We start from the raw sequence: 15,220 nt of genomic DNA, 5'->3' as shown, positions 1-15,220 counted from the left end.
ATGAATTAAGTACAACACCTGCCTCCCACACACTCACCAACTCACTGTACTGCCCTAGTCTCCTCCCCTAAATTCTGACACAAGTTTTGTCAAATCCTACATTTATCACTAATCACTGCGTGTGTGTACCACAAGTATGCTATGGAGCAAGAATTGCCACTAGACAGAACCACATTTCAACTGTCCACATTGGCATCTTTATTCACACATAGGAGTTGCACAACATCTTACACTGAGGAGAATGTTTCTCACCAGCTGCGTAAGACATGTACACAATTCATCAGTGAACACAGCCTAGTCTGTGTACATGGTCCCTAACAACCATCAGCTAAACACTTCCACAAGTGCAGAATGAGTACACAGATAAACACAGCTTGAATCATTGTTTCTATGAGACTTACACCCCCTCAGGGGTTGCCAAAAATTGCCACAGAGACGATATTTCACGTCTCTCTGGCGGGGTATTGGTAAAAGTTTTCAACTAGCAATAATCGCACCTCAGTTATACTTCATTGGTTACGATAATGCCACTGCGCAAAGATTAACTACCTAGCGCCTGGCACTGCTATTTATACCTGACGTTCGTTCCAAACACCTACAAGTACTTGCATCATTGATACCTATTAGTAGCAAGCGGCAGTCGAGCAGTCGACCCGAGCGGAACGCTGCTCTCTGCACCTGGCGTAGCTGCCCGCTGATAGCTCCTCGGAGTGGTCTCTAATAAGCTGCAACTGGCGTAGCTGCCAGTGACGCTCTACTGAGCGGCACGAACCCGCGCAAGCCGCTTAACGCTTTCGGGCGCTAAGTGGCAAGAGCTTCGGCTCAACTTCCTGCAACTTCGGTTGCAAATCTCCCCAGCGGGACTCTCCATTTCTTTGGTAGGGTAATCTCAGTGTCAGGGGCCCGTTCACGTCGGATAACCCCGCGCACTGTAGGTCGCTCTCTTCAACCCGCGCTCTCTTGCGCCGCGCAGATAGGTCGTAGGGACACCCCTCTTCTGTAGGAACACGATACACAGCGCTTTCGCTAAAAAGCAAAAATTGTCGCTTCGTGAAAAGAGCAAAATTGTCGTGCATCCATCCTTACCTATCTAAGAACAGCAAAGATGTCCTATCTTTCCTGTGCTTCCCCGCCACTCACCCGCAGCAAAGCTGCAGCACAAGAGGCGGTAATGCCGGCTATTCCCGCCATCATTTCCGTCCCACTGTCCACCTTCCAAGACCAGGTTGCCTTGAAGGACCAACAGATCACGGAACAGCTGGAGCTGATCGCAGAGCTGATGGGCAGTGTAAACACACAAACAAACACCCACACCACACACACAGGCACCTGCTGAACAACAGAAGGGCATGCCCCCTATTTCACCTCTGGCGGCCCAGGCACCGACGGAACCGGATCCAGAGCCGACAGAGGACACAACAAACACAGATGAAGACCGGCCGTGGCAGCAGTTCGGCCCAAGGCGCAAACAGCAGCCAAATACGCAAACAAGTGAGCCCACAAACTCACGAGGCAACGGCCGAGCGCTGCTGCCAACACCATCTACATCGCGAACAAACAACAATAACACAGGGACCAACACAAACAACCCTGCGACTGCAGCAACCACAAATATACAAGCAGCTACGCAGAACACAAACAACACCGCGACTGGCTTCCCACCAGTCATCATTCACCGGGGAACACGCCGCACTGTACGTGGCGAACAAGGCAGACTACACGAATCTACTGGACTTTCTCAAAGAAAGGAAGGTAGAACACTTCACGTACAGGACAGTCCTGGAAAAAACACAGCAGTACGTGATAAAGGGGATAGACTCACGAACCCCGACGGACACGGTACACAATGAACTCTCTGCTCTCGGGTGGGAGTGCATTCGGGTAAACCGAATGTCAGAATTCGGCACAGCGAGACCGTCTCACAACTACATGGCGGAATTGGCCGACACGGCCAAATCCCGCGACCTGCTGAAGTTGAAACTATTTCTTCACATGGTCGTCAATGTAGAGGTGTACAACACGCCGCTCACTCCCCAACAATGCCACAACTGCCAGCGCTTTGCGCACGCGGGTATCAGATGCGGTCTCGCACCCCGCTGCCGCATTTGCGCTGGCGGTCACACAACCCAACGCTGCAAACTCCCCCATACAGCACCTCGCAAATGCGCCAACTGTGGTGCTGCCCATCCGGCAAACTACAGAGGGTGCATTGCTTACAAAGCAGCTCTGAGGCGCAAAATCGCGAAACATGCGAAACCTACCGCCATCACAATTCCAAAACCGCCCCCGCGCCCAGTAAGAAGTGGAATATCCTTCGCTGGAGTGGTCGCTCGCAGCCCCAGCAGCGCGGGACGGTCAGAGGAGCCCCAGAGCTCAGAATACGCTCAGCAAACACCCCCAGCAACAGACACACAACAGACAAGCACAACACCTGACACCACACCCGCACCGGGCACACCACACGAAACAAGCAACAACACCACCCTACCCCCTGAGATCGCGAACTGCAGCCCACCACAGGCTACAGAAAACGCACCTACACAGGGACAACCACAGCGCCAAAGGAGGCCGAGGAGGAGAAACAGCCGCAGCACGAGGAACACGACCACACCACAACAAGTACACAGGCATCAGAACACCAGCACCCACGAATACATCCCGGACACCAACTCAACAACCCACATAACACACCCACTCACCACGAAGTACACAGGCGCCCACAACTGCCACACGAACAACCGACTCGCAGGCCAGCCCTCACCAAACGCCAACACTGGAACAAGCGGCCGTTAACACGACCAATAACTCGCAGGCCGACATGACCAACATTACTACAACATTCCAGAGAATAATGGAAACATTATTCCCCGGACGCACGACCACCGAAATAGTCACGAAGATTATGGGGTGTGTCTCAACTCTTCATGCAGTTCATGTCGGGTACGCTCAACTGGACTAGCTTCCAAGCCACTATCACACCGCTTTTTACACTACTACATGTATAATACACCACACCAGCCCCGAAACGCAGACTTGAACACAATCACACAGATCCTGTTTTGGAATGCCAACGGGATCGCAAGCAAAAAAGCCGAGATGGCCGCGTTCATGGAGCGAAAGGGTATCCGAATCGCTCTTGTGAACGAAACACTGCTTACGCCTCGCAAACAACTAAACTTCCCAGGTTATTGCGTCTATCGTACCGACCGAGCGGATGGCAGGAGGGGAGGCGGCTCGGCAATCATCATACACAGAGACATCGACCACACGAACATCGAGCTCCCAGCACTTGAAAGACTAGAGGCTACGGCCGTCAGGGTCAAGTTCAACGGAGCCAACACCACACTGGTATCGCTATACAATCCTCCTAAAAACATAGTAACACGCGATATCAGCACAGTACTCAACATAGCACCGCGGGTAATAGCCGCTGGAGACCTCAACGCAAAACACCCTGATTGGAAATCACGAATACGAACCTCCAACGGCAAGAAACTGTACGAACACGCACTAGACCGAAACTACATTATACTTGGACCGGACGTTCCCACGTTCGTGCCTACACAGGCCCGACATAGGCCAGACGTGTTAGACATAGCCCTCATAAAGGGCATCACATGCACTCAACCTAACGGTTGAAAACGATCTGGACTCAGACCACATGCCTGTAATACTGCACATGGAAGAGAGACTGCAGGACATCGAACCACGCAGGATGCTTAACTACAAGCGTGCGAATTGGACACTGTTCAAGGAAACGCTTGATAGTCGCATTCCTGACACCCACGAAATTAACAACACACAGCAAATCGATGAGGCTGTGGAGGCTCTCACAACTGCCGTCCAAGACGCAATGACTGACGCCATTCCATTTACAACACCAAGACAACACTCGACGGCCCTGCCCCAGGAAATCCTGGGCCTTATCTCAATGAGGAACCGCCTCAGGAGATACTGGCAGCGTACCAGGTGCCCGTTCTATAAACTGCACGTCAACAGACTCCAGGGCATAATACGGAAGAAAATTCAAACATTCATAAACGAACAATGGGGACAGAAACTCGCTGGGCTGGATACCACACGTCCTGGCGTGTGGCAGCTGGCCAGACACTTCACCAGGGAGAAACATTACATTCCCACGTTACAAGGACCAGACGGCCCAGCCTACTCCGCGACGGAGAAGGCAGAGCTTATGGCCACAACACTTGCAGCGTCTTTCATGCCGAATCTGGTTCCTTCAGACCCAGCATTCACACTTGAAACGGACCAGGAGGTTACACGACTTGTAGCCCAGCCCTCGCGCAACGAAATAAGACGTACTAGCACAAATGAAGTCACATGGGCTATCAAGCACACCAACGCTAGAAAAGCCCCTGGGCCTCATGGCATTCAAAACCGTGTCCTTCAGGAGTTCACGGATAAAGCCGTAGAATACCTCACACGCTTAACGAATGCTATCCTGACACACCAACACTTCCCTGACTTTTGGAAGGCGGCCAAGGTCCTGATGTTCAGGAAGCCAGGGAAAGACCACTCCCTCCCACAAAATTACCGACCCATTAGTCTGCTGTGCTCGCTCAGCAAGATTGTTGGGAAGGTAATACTAAAACGTATCACTAGGCATTGCATCGCCAACGACACCCTAAGACCAGAGCAATTCGGCTTTAGGAATCACCACTCGACAACACAACAACTCCTCCGCGTAGTCGAACATATAACACACGGCTACAACATGAACAAAGCCACAGGGGCCGTGTTCCTGGACATCGAAAAGGCTTTCGATCGTCTCTGGCACAACGGACTCATACGCAAACTAAGCGAAGCTGGTTTCCCGGGTGGACTCGTACGTCTCGATTCGGTAACAGATGTTTCAACACTAACGTGCAGGATAAACAATCAACACAACACGGTATCCAAGCTGGAGTACCCCAAGGAAGCATCCTAGGGCCCATCTTGTTTAACCTGTACATTAATGAATTCCCAGCGACACGAAACACGACGTTAGCCTTCTACGCGGATGACACAGCCATCCTCGCGCAAGACTGGAAACCGTCGAACATCAACTCACGAATACAGACAGCACTCAGAACAGCTGAGCCTCGGCTGGAGCGATGGCGTATTAAAGAAAACGTCGAAAAGTGCGAAGCAGTTCTGAACACACGCAGACCGAAACTACTGCGCAAACACCAACACTGTAGACCGATAACACTACATACACGCCCAATACGTTTCCGAGAGAAAGTCAGATACCTTGGTGTCTGGCTGGACCGGAAACTTACATGGGGGCGACCACATCGAATACGTTGCCAACCGAGCGCACGCGAGGCTCAAACAGCTCTACCAAATGCTCAACAGGGAAAGCACACTGAATAGGAAGGTGTCGAGGTCCTTATACATGACACTGATTAGACCTCTGATGACGTACGCAGCTCCCGTCTGGGGATATGCAGCTCCCACACGACTGCGCCGCCTGCAGATCATACAGAACAAGGTGCTACGAATCATTAGCAATGCTCCACGCTACACACGCACCGTGGATCTTCACCATGAATACCGCCTTGATACCCTCAAGGAAGTATTCAAGAAACACGCCACACGACTATACAGGAACTCGAGACACTCGAACAATCCTTTCATCCTCACTCTGGGAAACTACGATCACAACCACAGGTGGAAACACAAGCGGCCAAAGACACTGCTAGCTAGGGCATAACCACCTATGGTAAACTAACATACGCAAACGCAACAAACGTCGGCAAGGCCCTGCATTACAGCAACACTGACTGGCAACTATCAGCTACTATTAGAGCCGACCAACAGGCCACAGCAGGGACACCGACGAGCTCGCCCACAGACGCACGAACAATCTGCCAACACTCCCTCACACTATGCCTCCGGTATATGACCTATCGGACACAAGACCGATAACAAACCTAACTGTTGCAGGTTGCAGGACGCTGAACGAGGACTCTGTACCAGCACCCAGCGCCAGCCGCCGAGCAGCACAAACGCACAACGTCAAGGTATCGACATGCATGATACCCAATACTAACAAAGCCTATCCTTGCACAACCTATCGCAGGCAGCAAGACAACCGCTACTGCTCTTGCCGCCCGACCTAACTTTCGCAGAGGTTTTTTTCCCTTGGCTCTCGCTTTGGCACTTTTTTTCCTCTGCCCTTAAAAACCGCTACCCTTCGTCAGATTTCGACCAATCTATCTCCACACGAGCGCGTATTAATGGTTAATCCTAACCAGACGTACGCAAACATCGCAGTACCCACATCCTGCGACACCTCACTTTAGTGAATACTAACCCTTATGCAGAGATGGCAGTAGACCTTTTGTGTTGGCCATCATGCCGGTGTGGGCGTAGAGGGGCTCCACCTCTATTAAAAAAAAAAACTATCAGTATTACCTTACACTACTCAAGTACCATTGGGGGAAACAAATACAGAAATATACAGAAGAAAATACAGTAAAATACATTTTATTAGAGGCAGACTTTCTGTTCTCTGCTGCTTGTGTCTAATAGATGCTTACACGCCCACTCACCGCCATCTTAAACGCTCAAAACTGCACAGTAGTTCTCCCCTTGACCGTCAGGCGCGCTACTGCTCACTCGCCTAGCCCCACACAGACGAAAGTAGCACAACCTCATTTAGCAAATACCGGCACACCCATTAAGACTCATCGTTAGATTTTGTTATTTTGTGGCCGCTGGTTAGTACTAGACACCAAGAAAACTGCCAACTGCACTTACATTAACTTAACAAACCATACACTTCTCAGCAAAAGCTGTTTGACGTACTGAGCAATAAAATGCTAGTTTTACTCGAATCATGCCATGAAATTGATTAATGTCGATGGGTGAAATATTTGTGTAACAGATTAGGCACCCTGGAAACACAATGAAATGAGATTTACAAGTACTCTCATGTAGCTGGGTTAAGTTGTTGAAATGAGTTTACCTTGCAGGAAAGTACAACTAGAAATCAGTAAATTGCTTCATAGCGCTGGGAATATCAAATATACAAGATACACGCTTATTCCACATTGCGCCAAACGACCTGCACAAATATATATATTTTGGACTCCTCTACTGTTGTTTATGTTCTTGTCCAAGAAGAATCATAGAAAGCTAACAGTATCCAAACCTGCCTGCTGTCTCATTGGCCCCAGCTAATATATTGCCTGACAAAAATGAAAATATCTGAATGTGTGCTAAATAGTATCTCGAGTGCCAACCATTTGTGGCGGCAGCACCGTCCAACGCACGAAGGGCTGAGCTACGGCACTGCCGACACAAGTAGGAAGCAGCTGTGCCGTTACGCAGAATTTCGGCAACGGTGCATCGCACACCGGACCGCACGGGAACAAAGCAGGGACCAGTGCGAGCTAGTCGACGCGACGCGACGCGACACACGTCTCCCAGTTCTTCCGCCGCGGACCACGTGCGTCGAGTCAACGTGACTCCGCCGTAAATGCGACGCGCGGTCGTGAACGCAGTCGCCGTTAAATTTTCTTTCGCTTCTTCGCGGACGTTACGGCGCCTCCGGTTGCGCCAAGAGCAGAACATTCTGTGACGCGGCCTTTTGTCTCGCTCGGTCCACGCGGTCGCGCCACGGCTCGTCACTGGAGTGTACACCCTCCGGGATCGGTGACCGAGCCGTGCTGCCAGTGCAACTCGCCTGTATAGACGGACATTAGCGAAGTATATTATTTGTCATTTATTGTAACGGCAGAAAAAATAAACGTGTCCGGTCCAGACACCGCTGTAGTCGTTTATTGCCACAAGCCTCTCCCTTGAGCATAGTGCGTGGGCGCGGCGATAAAGCCGGTTCACTGCGCATGAGTGACTGTAAGCGGAGATACAACACGTTCCCGCTTCACTGGTGATCCCCTTGTCGGTGATACGGTTGCACTGGCCGATGTTGAGCGTCTCGAGGTCGTGCAGCGTCTCGGCGACGCGGCACACGCCCTCGTCCGAGATCTGGCACGCGGACAGCGAAATCGAGCGCAGGTGGAACAGCCCCTGCGACACGTGCGCCAGCGCCTGGTCGCCGATCTTGTCGCAGAAGCTGACGTCGAGGTGCGAGACGCGCGACCCGCCCTCCGTCAGGTAGGCCATGCCCAAGTCCGAGATGTTGTCGCACGCGCGGAGGTTGAGCTCGCGCAGCGACGCCATCTTGGCCAGGTGCTTGAGCCCACTGTCCGTGATGGAGATGCAGAAGCTCAGGTTGATGCTCTTGAGCGTCGTCAGGCCCGTCGACACGTGCTTGAGCGCCTCGTCCTACAGCCGCTGGCAGTCCTGCAGTCCGAGGTACTCGAGTGCGAGCTATGCCGTGTGGCAGTGCGGTAGGAGGTCGGTGTAGTGGTGCGGTCCAGTCGACTCGCGCGTCGTAGCCAGTGGGGCAGCCCGGGAGCACGACCGCCGCGCATCTATGACGAACAACGAGGGCCACCTGTTCCTGACGGAGCTGCCTCCGTAGCTGGTGGTGCACCGAAGCGCGCGGCACGCCCTGCAGTTCCACCCCTACTCGGCGGCCGCTTTCCTGCACCAGCCGCACCTCGAGAGCGTGCCGTCCACCGCGCACCACGCGCTGTCGGCCGAGGTGTCGGCGCACCTGGGCAAGCACTCCAAGGCAGCGCCGCCGTCGTCGTCGTCGGCGTCGTCGTCGTCGCCGCACCACGGCCACCACCACCACCATCTCCATCACCACCACCACCAGCAGTCGCAGCAGCAGCAGCACGCGCAGCAGGTGGTGGCGGGCGCGCCGGACGGCAGTCAGACGCACGTGTCTTGCCTGTACCGCGAGATCCTGGCGCTGGTATTCGGCTATCTGGACGTGCGCGACAAGGGCCGCGCGGCGCTGGTGTGCACGTCGTGGCGCGACGCGGCCTACCACAAGTCGGTGTGGCGCGGCGTCGTGGCGAAGCTGCTGCTGCGGCCCGCCAACACGTCGCTGTTCGCCAGCCTGGTGCGCCGCGTCATCCGGCGCGTGCAGGTGCTGTCGCTGCGGCGCAGCTTGCGCGACGTGGTGCAGGGCGTGCCCAACATAGAGTCGCTCAACCTGTCCAGCTGCTATAACGTCACCGACATCGGCCTGTCGCACGCGTTCGTGGCCGAGGTGCCGTCGCTGACGCACCTCGACCTGTCGCTGTGCAAGCAGGTGACGGACACCAGCCTGGGCCGCATCGCGCAGTGCCTCAAGAACCTCGAGTCGCTGGAGCTGGGCGGCTGCTGCATCGTCACCAACACCGGCCTGCTGCTGACCGCGCGGGGCCTCCGCCACCTGCGCAGGCTGAACCTGCGCTCGTGCTGGCACATCTCCGACCAGGACATCTCCTACCTCGCCGGCCTCAACCGCTACATCGCCGAAGGCAACCTCGCCCTCGAGTACCTCGGACTGCAGGAGGTACTTGAGTGCAAGCTATGCCGTGTGGCAGTGCGGTAGGAGGTCGGTGTAGTAGTGCGGTCCAGTCGACTCGCGCGTCGTAGCCAGTGTGGCCGCCCGGGAGCACGACCGCCGCGCAGCTATTATGACCGCCGAGGGCCACCTGTTCCTGACGGAGCTGCCGCCGCAGCTGGTGGTGCACCGAAGCGCGCGGCACCACCTGCAGTTCCACCCGTACTCGGCGGCCGCTTTCCTGCACCAGCCGCACCTCGAGAGCGTGCCGTCCGCCGCGCACAACGCGCTGTCGGCTGAGGTGTCGGCGCACCTGGGCAAGCACTCCAAGGCGGCGCCGCCGTCGTCCTCGTCCTCGTCGTCGCACCACGGCCGCGTTTTTGCAGCTACGGAGCTCCGCTCTCCAAGGGGGGGATCTGTGTGTTAGCAGCACCGTCCAACGCACGAAGGGCTGAACTACGGCACTGCCGACACAAGTAGGGGCAGCTGTACCGTTACGCAGAATTTCGGCAACGGTGCGTCGCACACCGGACCGCACGGGAACAAAGCAGGGACCAGTGCGAGCTAGTCGACGCGACGCGACACACGTCTCCCAGTTCTTCCGCCGCGGACCACGTGCGTCGAGTCAACGTGACTCCCCCGTAAATGCGTACGCGCGGTAGTAAACGCAGTGGCCGTTAAATTGTCTTTCGCTTCTTCGCGGACGTTACGGCGCCTCCGGTTACGCCATGAGCAGAACATTCTGTGACGCGGCCTTTTGTCTCGCTCGGTCCACGCGGTCGCGCCACGGCTCGTCACTGGAGTGTACACCCTCCGGGATCGGTGACCGAGCCGTGCTGCCAGTGCAACGCGCCTGTATAGACGGACATTAGCGAAGTATATTATTTGTCATTAATTGTAACAGCAGGAAAAATAAACGTGTCCGGTCCAGAAACCGCTGTAGTCGTTTATTGCCACTAGCCAACTAGTTCCGCTCACACACAAAAAAAAAAAAAAAATAAAATAAAATAAAATAAAATAAAAATAAATAAAAATGCACGACTGCTGCTACAAGTCTCACCTACACTTCCTCTACCACTGTATGTTTCATTGCATTCTTTGATTTATATTCACAGATACAGTCACAAAATTTACCCCACAAGCACTGGTTCCCTCTCTTCAGTATTCCACATGCAATACATTCTCATAGCACACTAGACCATCATTAAGCTCACCATCCCATTTAAACTATCACACTGTATTATGTGTCACATTTACACAGTAAATCTACAGTTCAACGAATACACCAAGAAATGCACTAATCACACTGTTCAAAATGGAAATGCCATGGCTGCAGCCCACCAAATTCTACTGCACCATCACTGTTATCACTGCATGAAGGAGATTTTCCACCAGTAGCCTTTAGATGAAACATGTAAGCTACATAATGGTTCAACAAAACCTCAACATCAGGGACTGCATTAGCTACCATCCAAATAGCTACTAGCCCTTACCTTTCTTTCAATCCCTCTGCTCTGCACACTACAGCACATGTATGTATTCTCAAAATGAGGCAAAGCCTTGCACAACATTACAGTTCTTCCTGTTTCGTGTAACACACACCAGATAGGACACTGTCCTCAATGTGAGTGCCCTTACTAGGCACTGTGCAGCCTAACACATCAATCATCTTAAGTCAACAGACTCATTGCCCAATATTGTCAACAGCAGTTCCATGGTCATAAGTTCTAATTATCAAGGTGTACACACAGCAGTGTCCAAAAAGGATCAAACATGCATCTAATGATCAGGACACAAACACAAATTATAACACTGGCAGTGCTGTGAAAATGAATTAAGTACAACACCTGCCTCCCGCACACTCACCAACTCTCACTGTACTGCCCTAGTCTCCTCCACTAAATTCTGACACGTTTTGCAAATCCTACATTTATCACTAATCACTGCATGTATGTACCACAAGTATGCTATGGAGCAAGAATTGCCACTAGACAGAACCACATTTCAACTGTCCACATTGGCATCTTCATTCACACACAGCAGTTGCACATCTTACACTGAGGAGAATGTTTCTCACCAGCTGCCTAAGACGTGTACACAATTCATCAGTGAACACAGCCTGGTCTGTGTACATGGTCCCTAACAACCATCAGCTAAACACTTCCACAAGTGCAGAATGAGTACATAGATAAACACAGCTTGTAGCATTGTTTCTGTGAGACTTACACCCCCTCAGGGGTTGCCAAAAATTGCCACAGAGACGGTATTTCACGTCTCTCTGGCGGGGTATTGGTAAAAGTTTTCAACTAGCAATAACCGCACCTCAATTATACTTCATATTGTTTTCTTTTTTTGTTTTTTTTCTTTTTCTATTTTGTTTTTCTTTTCTTTTTTTTTCTTTTTTTTTTGGGCCTCCTTCCTCCCCTATAGCCCTACCTTTTCCTCTCCAAAATTGCCGCCATCCTCTATTGTCGACGCAGCACGTAAAGCAGGGTGCTGTTAGTAGCAAGACTTATTGCCATAAACCGAAAATAAAAACGGATGCACACTCTGCTATGCCTCAGGGAGCGACGACACACTACTCAGAAATACACCTCTCTCTGCAGGTGTGAAGCAAGTGATGGTTTAGAAACTAAAAAGAAAGAAATAAATAAAGACAGAAATGAAGGTAAAGTAGAAACGGGGACGGCAGCACACACAAATGAAAATGGAACTGGCGAGATAATCCCATCGCCCATAGAATTAACGAAGTAATAATCCTCTAAGATATATTACGTGTTTTCTAATGTTCCAATAATTTTTTTTCATACAAGGTTCACACAATTCCCATGTTACCAATTGCCATCTTATCAGTATCATAGTTGCTGGGAGGCCGATCTCCAACGGCAGTTTGCGGGTGGCTCCTTTAGCTAACTTGTCGGCATGTTCGTTTGCCGCTGTCCCAACGTGTTCCGGGGTCCATATGAACACCACTGAACGTCCACGCTGTTCAAGGGCATGAACGGACTCCTGGATGGCAACAACAATGGGATGGCGTGGGTAGCACTGGTCAAGAGCCTGCAGACTACTGAGAGAGTCACTGCAAATGACAAAAGACTCTCCAGTGCTGGTGCGAATACGCTCAAGGGCACGAAAAATGGCCGTTAGCTCTGCGGTGTAAACACTGCAGCCATCCGGCAAGGAGCGCTGGTCTACATAGTCCGCATGAACATAAGCGTACCCCACACGGCCATCAACCATCGAGCCATCTGTATAGATAGCCTCGGAGTCTCGGGATGCGTGGAGGAGAGCAAGAAATTGGCGGCGCAAGACTGCAGAAGGAACTGAATCCTTTTGCCATCGTGAGAGCTCCAGCCGAAGCTGCGGCCGACGAATACACCAAGGTGGTGTATGTGGGTGGACCTGAAAAGCAGATGGAAGAGGCAAAGACTCGAGGTCACTAAGGAGTGACCGAACACGGATCCCAATTGCGAGGCCTGATCGCGGCCGCCGATGTGGGATATGGACTGCCGCATCGGCGAAAAGGAGACGGTAGTTAGGGTGACGGGGAGAACAACGGACGTGGGCAGCATAGTTGGCTAAGAGTTGTTGACGCCGAATGTGGAGCGGAGGAACCCCCGCCTCAGCAAGTAGGCTAGTAACAGGACTGGTGCGGAATGCTCCTGTCACCTGTCGAACCCCACAGTGGTGAACGGGGTCCAGCAGTTGCAACGCTGAGGGCGACGCTGAGCCATACGCCACACTCCCATAATCCAGTCGGGACAGCAGAAGGGCTTTGCAGAGCTGCAGCAGCGTGTTACGGTCTGCACCCCAAGTTGTGTTGCTGAGGTAGCGGAGGGCATTCAGATGCTGCCAGCACTGACGCTTGAGCTCACGAATAAGTGGAAGCCAGGTAAGCCGGGTGTCGAACAGCAATCCCAGAAAACAGTAAGTGTCAACGACCCTGAGCATAGCATCCTGAAGATAGAGCTCAGGGTGGGGATGGACAGTTCGACGCCGACAAAAGTGCATAACACAAGTCTTCGCAGGAGAAAACTGAAACCCATGGGCTAAAGCCCACGCCTGCGCCTTGCGTATGACTCCCTGCAACCGACGTCCTGCAACACCAATGGTGGAGGAGCTGAAAAAGATGCAGAAATCGTCAGCATATAACGTGGGTGAGACAGACGACCCTACTGCTGCCGCAAGGCCACAAATGGCCACAAGGAAAAGGGGCACGCTCAATACAGAGCCCTGTGGAACGCCGTTCTCCTGGATATGAACTATGGGATGTGCCAATTAAAACGCGGAATGTCCGAACAGATAAAAAATTCTGAATAAAAATGGGGAGAGAGCCCCAGAGACCCCACCCGTGCAACGTGGCGAGAATATGGTGCCGCCACGTCGTGTCATATGCTCTGGAGAGGTCCAAAAAGACGGAGACGAGGTGTTGGCGTCTGGAAAAAACAGTGCGGATTGCAGACTCAAGCAAGACCAAAGTATCGGCGGTGGAACGGCCCTGACGGAAGCCGCTCTGGCACTGAGCCAGAAGACCCCGAGACTCGAGCAGCCAACACAGCCGTCGACTCACCATACGTTCCAGTAGCTTGCAGAGAGTATTTGTCAAGCTGGTGGGCCGATAGCTATCGACAGTAAGCGGGTCCTTACCAGGCTTCAGCACCGGATTGATGGTACTTTCTCGCCACTGCGACGGAAAGACACCATCACCCCATATGCAGTTGAAGATGGCAAGAACACATCGCTGACAGGCCGGGGACAGGTGTTTGAGCATCTGATTGTGGACGCCATCTGGCCCAGAGGCTGTATCGGGGCACTGTGCCAGGGCGCTCTGGAGCTCCCACAAACTAAATGGGGCGTTATACGCCTCAGTGTGGCGAGAAGCGAAAGAAAGCCGTTTGCCTTCCTCCCGGCGTTTGAGCGCGCGAAACGCAGGCGGGTAATTCCCCGACGCAGAGGCTCGAACATAGTGCTGTGCGAAATGCTCGGCGATTGCATCAGCATCGGTGGATACCGCACCGTTGATGGTAAGTCCTGGGACACCTGTAGAGTGCTGCACTCCAAAGATGCGCCGAATCTTCATCCACACCTGGGAGGGTGAAGTACGGGAACCAATGTTGGAAACGTACCTCTCCCAGCACTCCTGTTTCCGCCGTTTGATAAGCCTCCGTACCTGAGCACGGAGATGTTTGAATAAAATGAGGTTCTCCAAAGACGGGTGCCGCTTATGTCGCTGAAGAGCCCGCCGACGTTCTTTAATGGCGTCAGCGACCTCTGGAGACCACCAAGGCACTGATTTTCGCCGGGGGCACCCTAACGAACGAGGAATGGTACGTTCCGCAGCGGAAAGAATCGCTGCTGTCAGTGTCTCAACCGCCACATCGATGGTACCATGGGGGAGAGATTCAACAGTGGCAGCAGAGGACAACGTGTCCGTTTGCCGTGCTAATTGCCCATCTAGGCGAGCGTTCAAGGGAGCGACGCTGTGGTAGTGAAAGGAAGATCGGAAAATGGTCACTACCACACAAGTCGTCATGGACTCTCCAGTGGACTGATGGTACAAGCCCTGGGCTGCACAAGGGGGACTCCAGAAAGCAGGAGTCAGGCTTAGAAGCTGTCGTAGCTCAGGGAGATGGCTAAAATAACTGCCACAATTCCACTGGAGGATCGTGCAAAGCGTGTCCTGTAAGGGCATGAAGGTACTGAAAAAGCAAATTACTTCACAGAGTCACATGCTGCCACCGACTGAGTGACTGACGTCGAAACTGCCATCGTTTCTGAGACGGCCAGATCGAGGTCATCTGGGGACGCAGA

General features: G+C 52.8%; 1 protein-coding gene, 1 non-coding gene and 1 pseudogene across 2 annotated transcripts; 1 reads left to right on the top strand and 2 right to left on the bottom strand.

Annotated features, from left to right (window-relative positions):
* Nucleotides 1-402: 402 nt before the first annotated feature.
* LOC126210770 (U4 spliceosomal RNA) lies at nt 403-542 on the bottom strand. The gene has a single exon (XR_007540750.1). It is a non-coding gene; the product is annotated as a U4 spliceosomal RNA (small nuclear RNA).
* Nucleotides 543-8,218: 7,676 nt separating this feature from the next.
* Nucleotides 8,219-9,457, top strand: LOC126209923 (F-box/LRR-repeat protein 14-like). Its single transcript, XM_049939042.1, has 2 exons — nt 8,219-8,364; nt 8,509-9,457. Exons 1-2 carry the CDS (start codon nt 8,219-8,221, stop codon nt 9,455-9,457), a joined length of 1,095 nt encoding a protein of 364 aa, XP_049794999.1.
* Nucleotides 9,458-11,636: 2,179 nt separating this feature from the next.
* On the bottom strand, nt 11,637-11,753 carry LOC126210879 (U4 spliceosomal RNA; annotated as a pseudogene).
* Nucleotides 11,754-15,220: the final 3,467 nt, after the last annotated feature.

The sequence above is a fragment of the Schistocerca nitens genome, chromosome 10 (genome assembly GCF_023898315.1).
Source record: "Schistocerca nitens isolate TAMUIC-IGC-003100 chromosome 10, iqSchNite1.1, whole genome shotgun sequence".
Classification (NCBI taxonomy): Eukaryota; Metazoa; Arthropoda; class Insecta; order Orthoptera; family Acrididae; genus Schistocerca; species Schistocerca nitens.
This window is presented reverse-complemented; position numbering and strand designations above follow the sequence as displayed.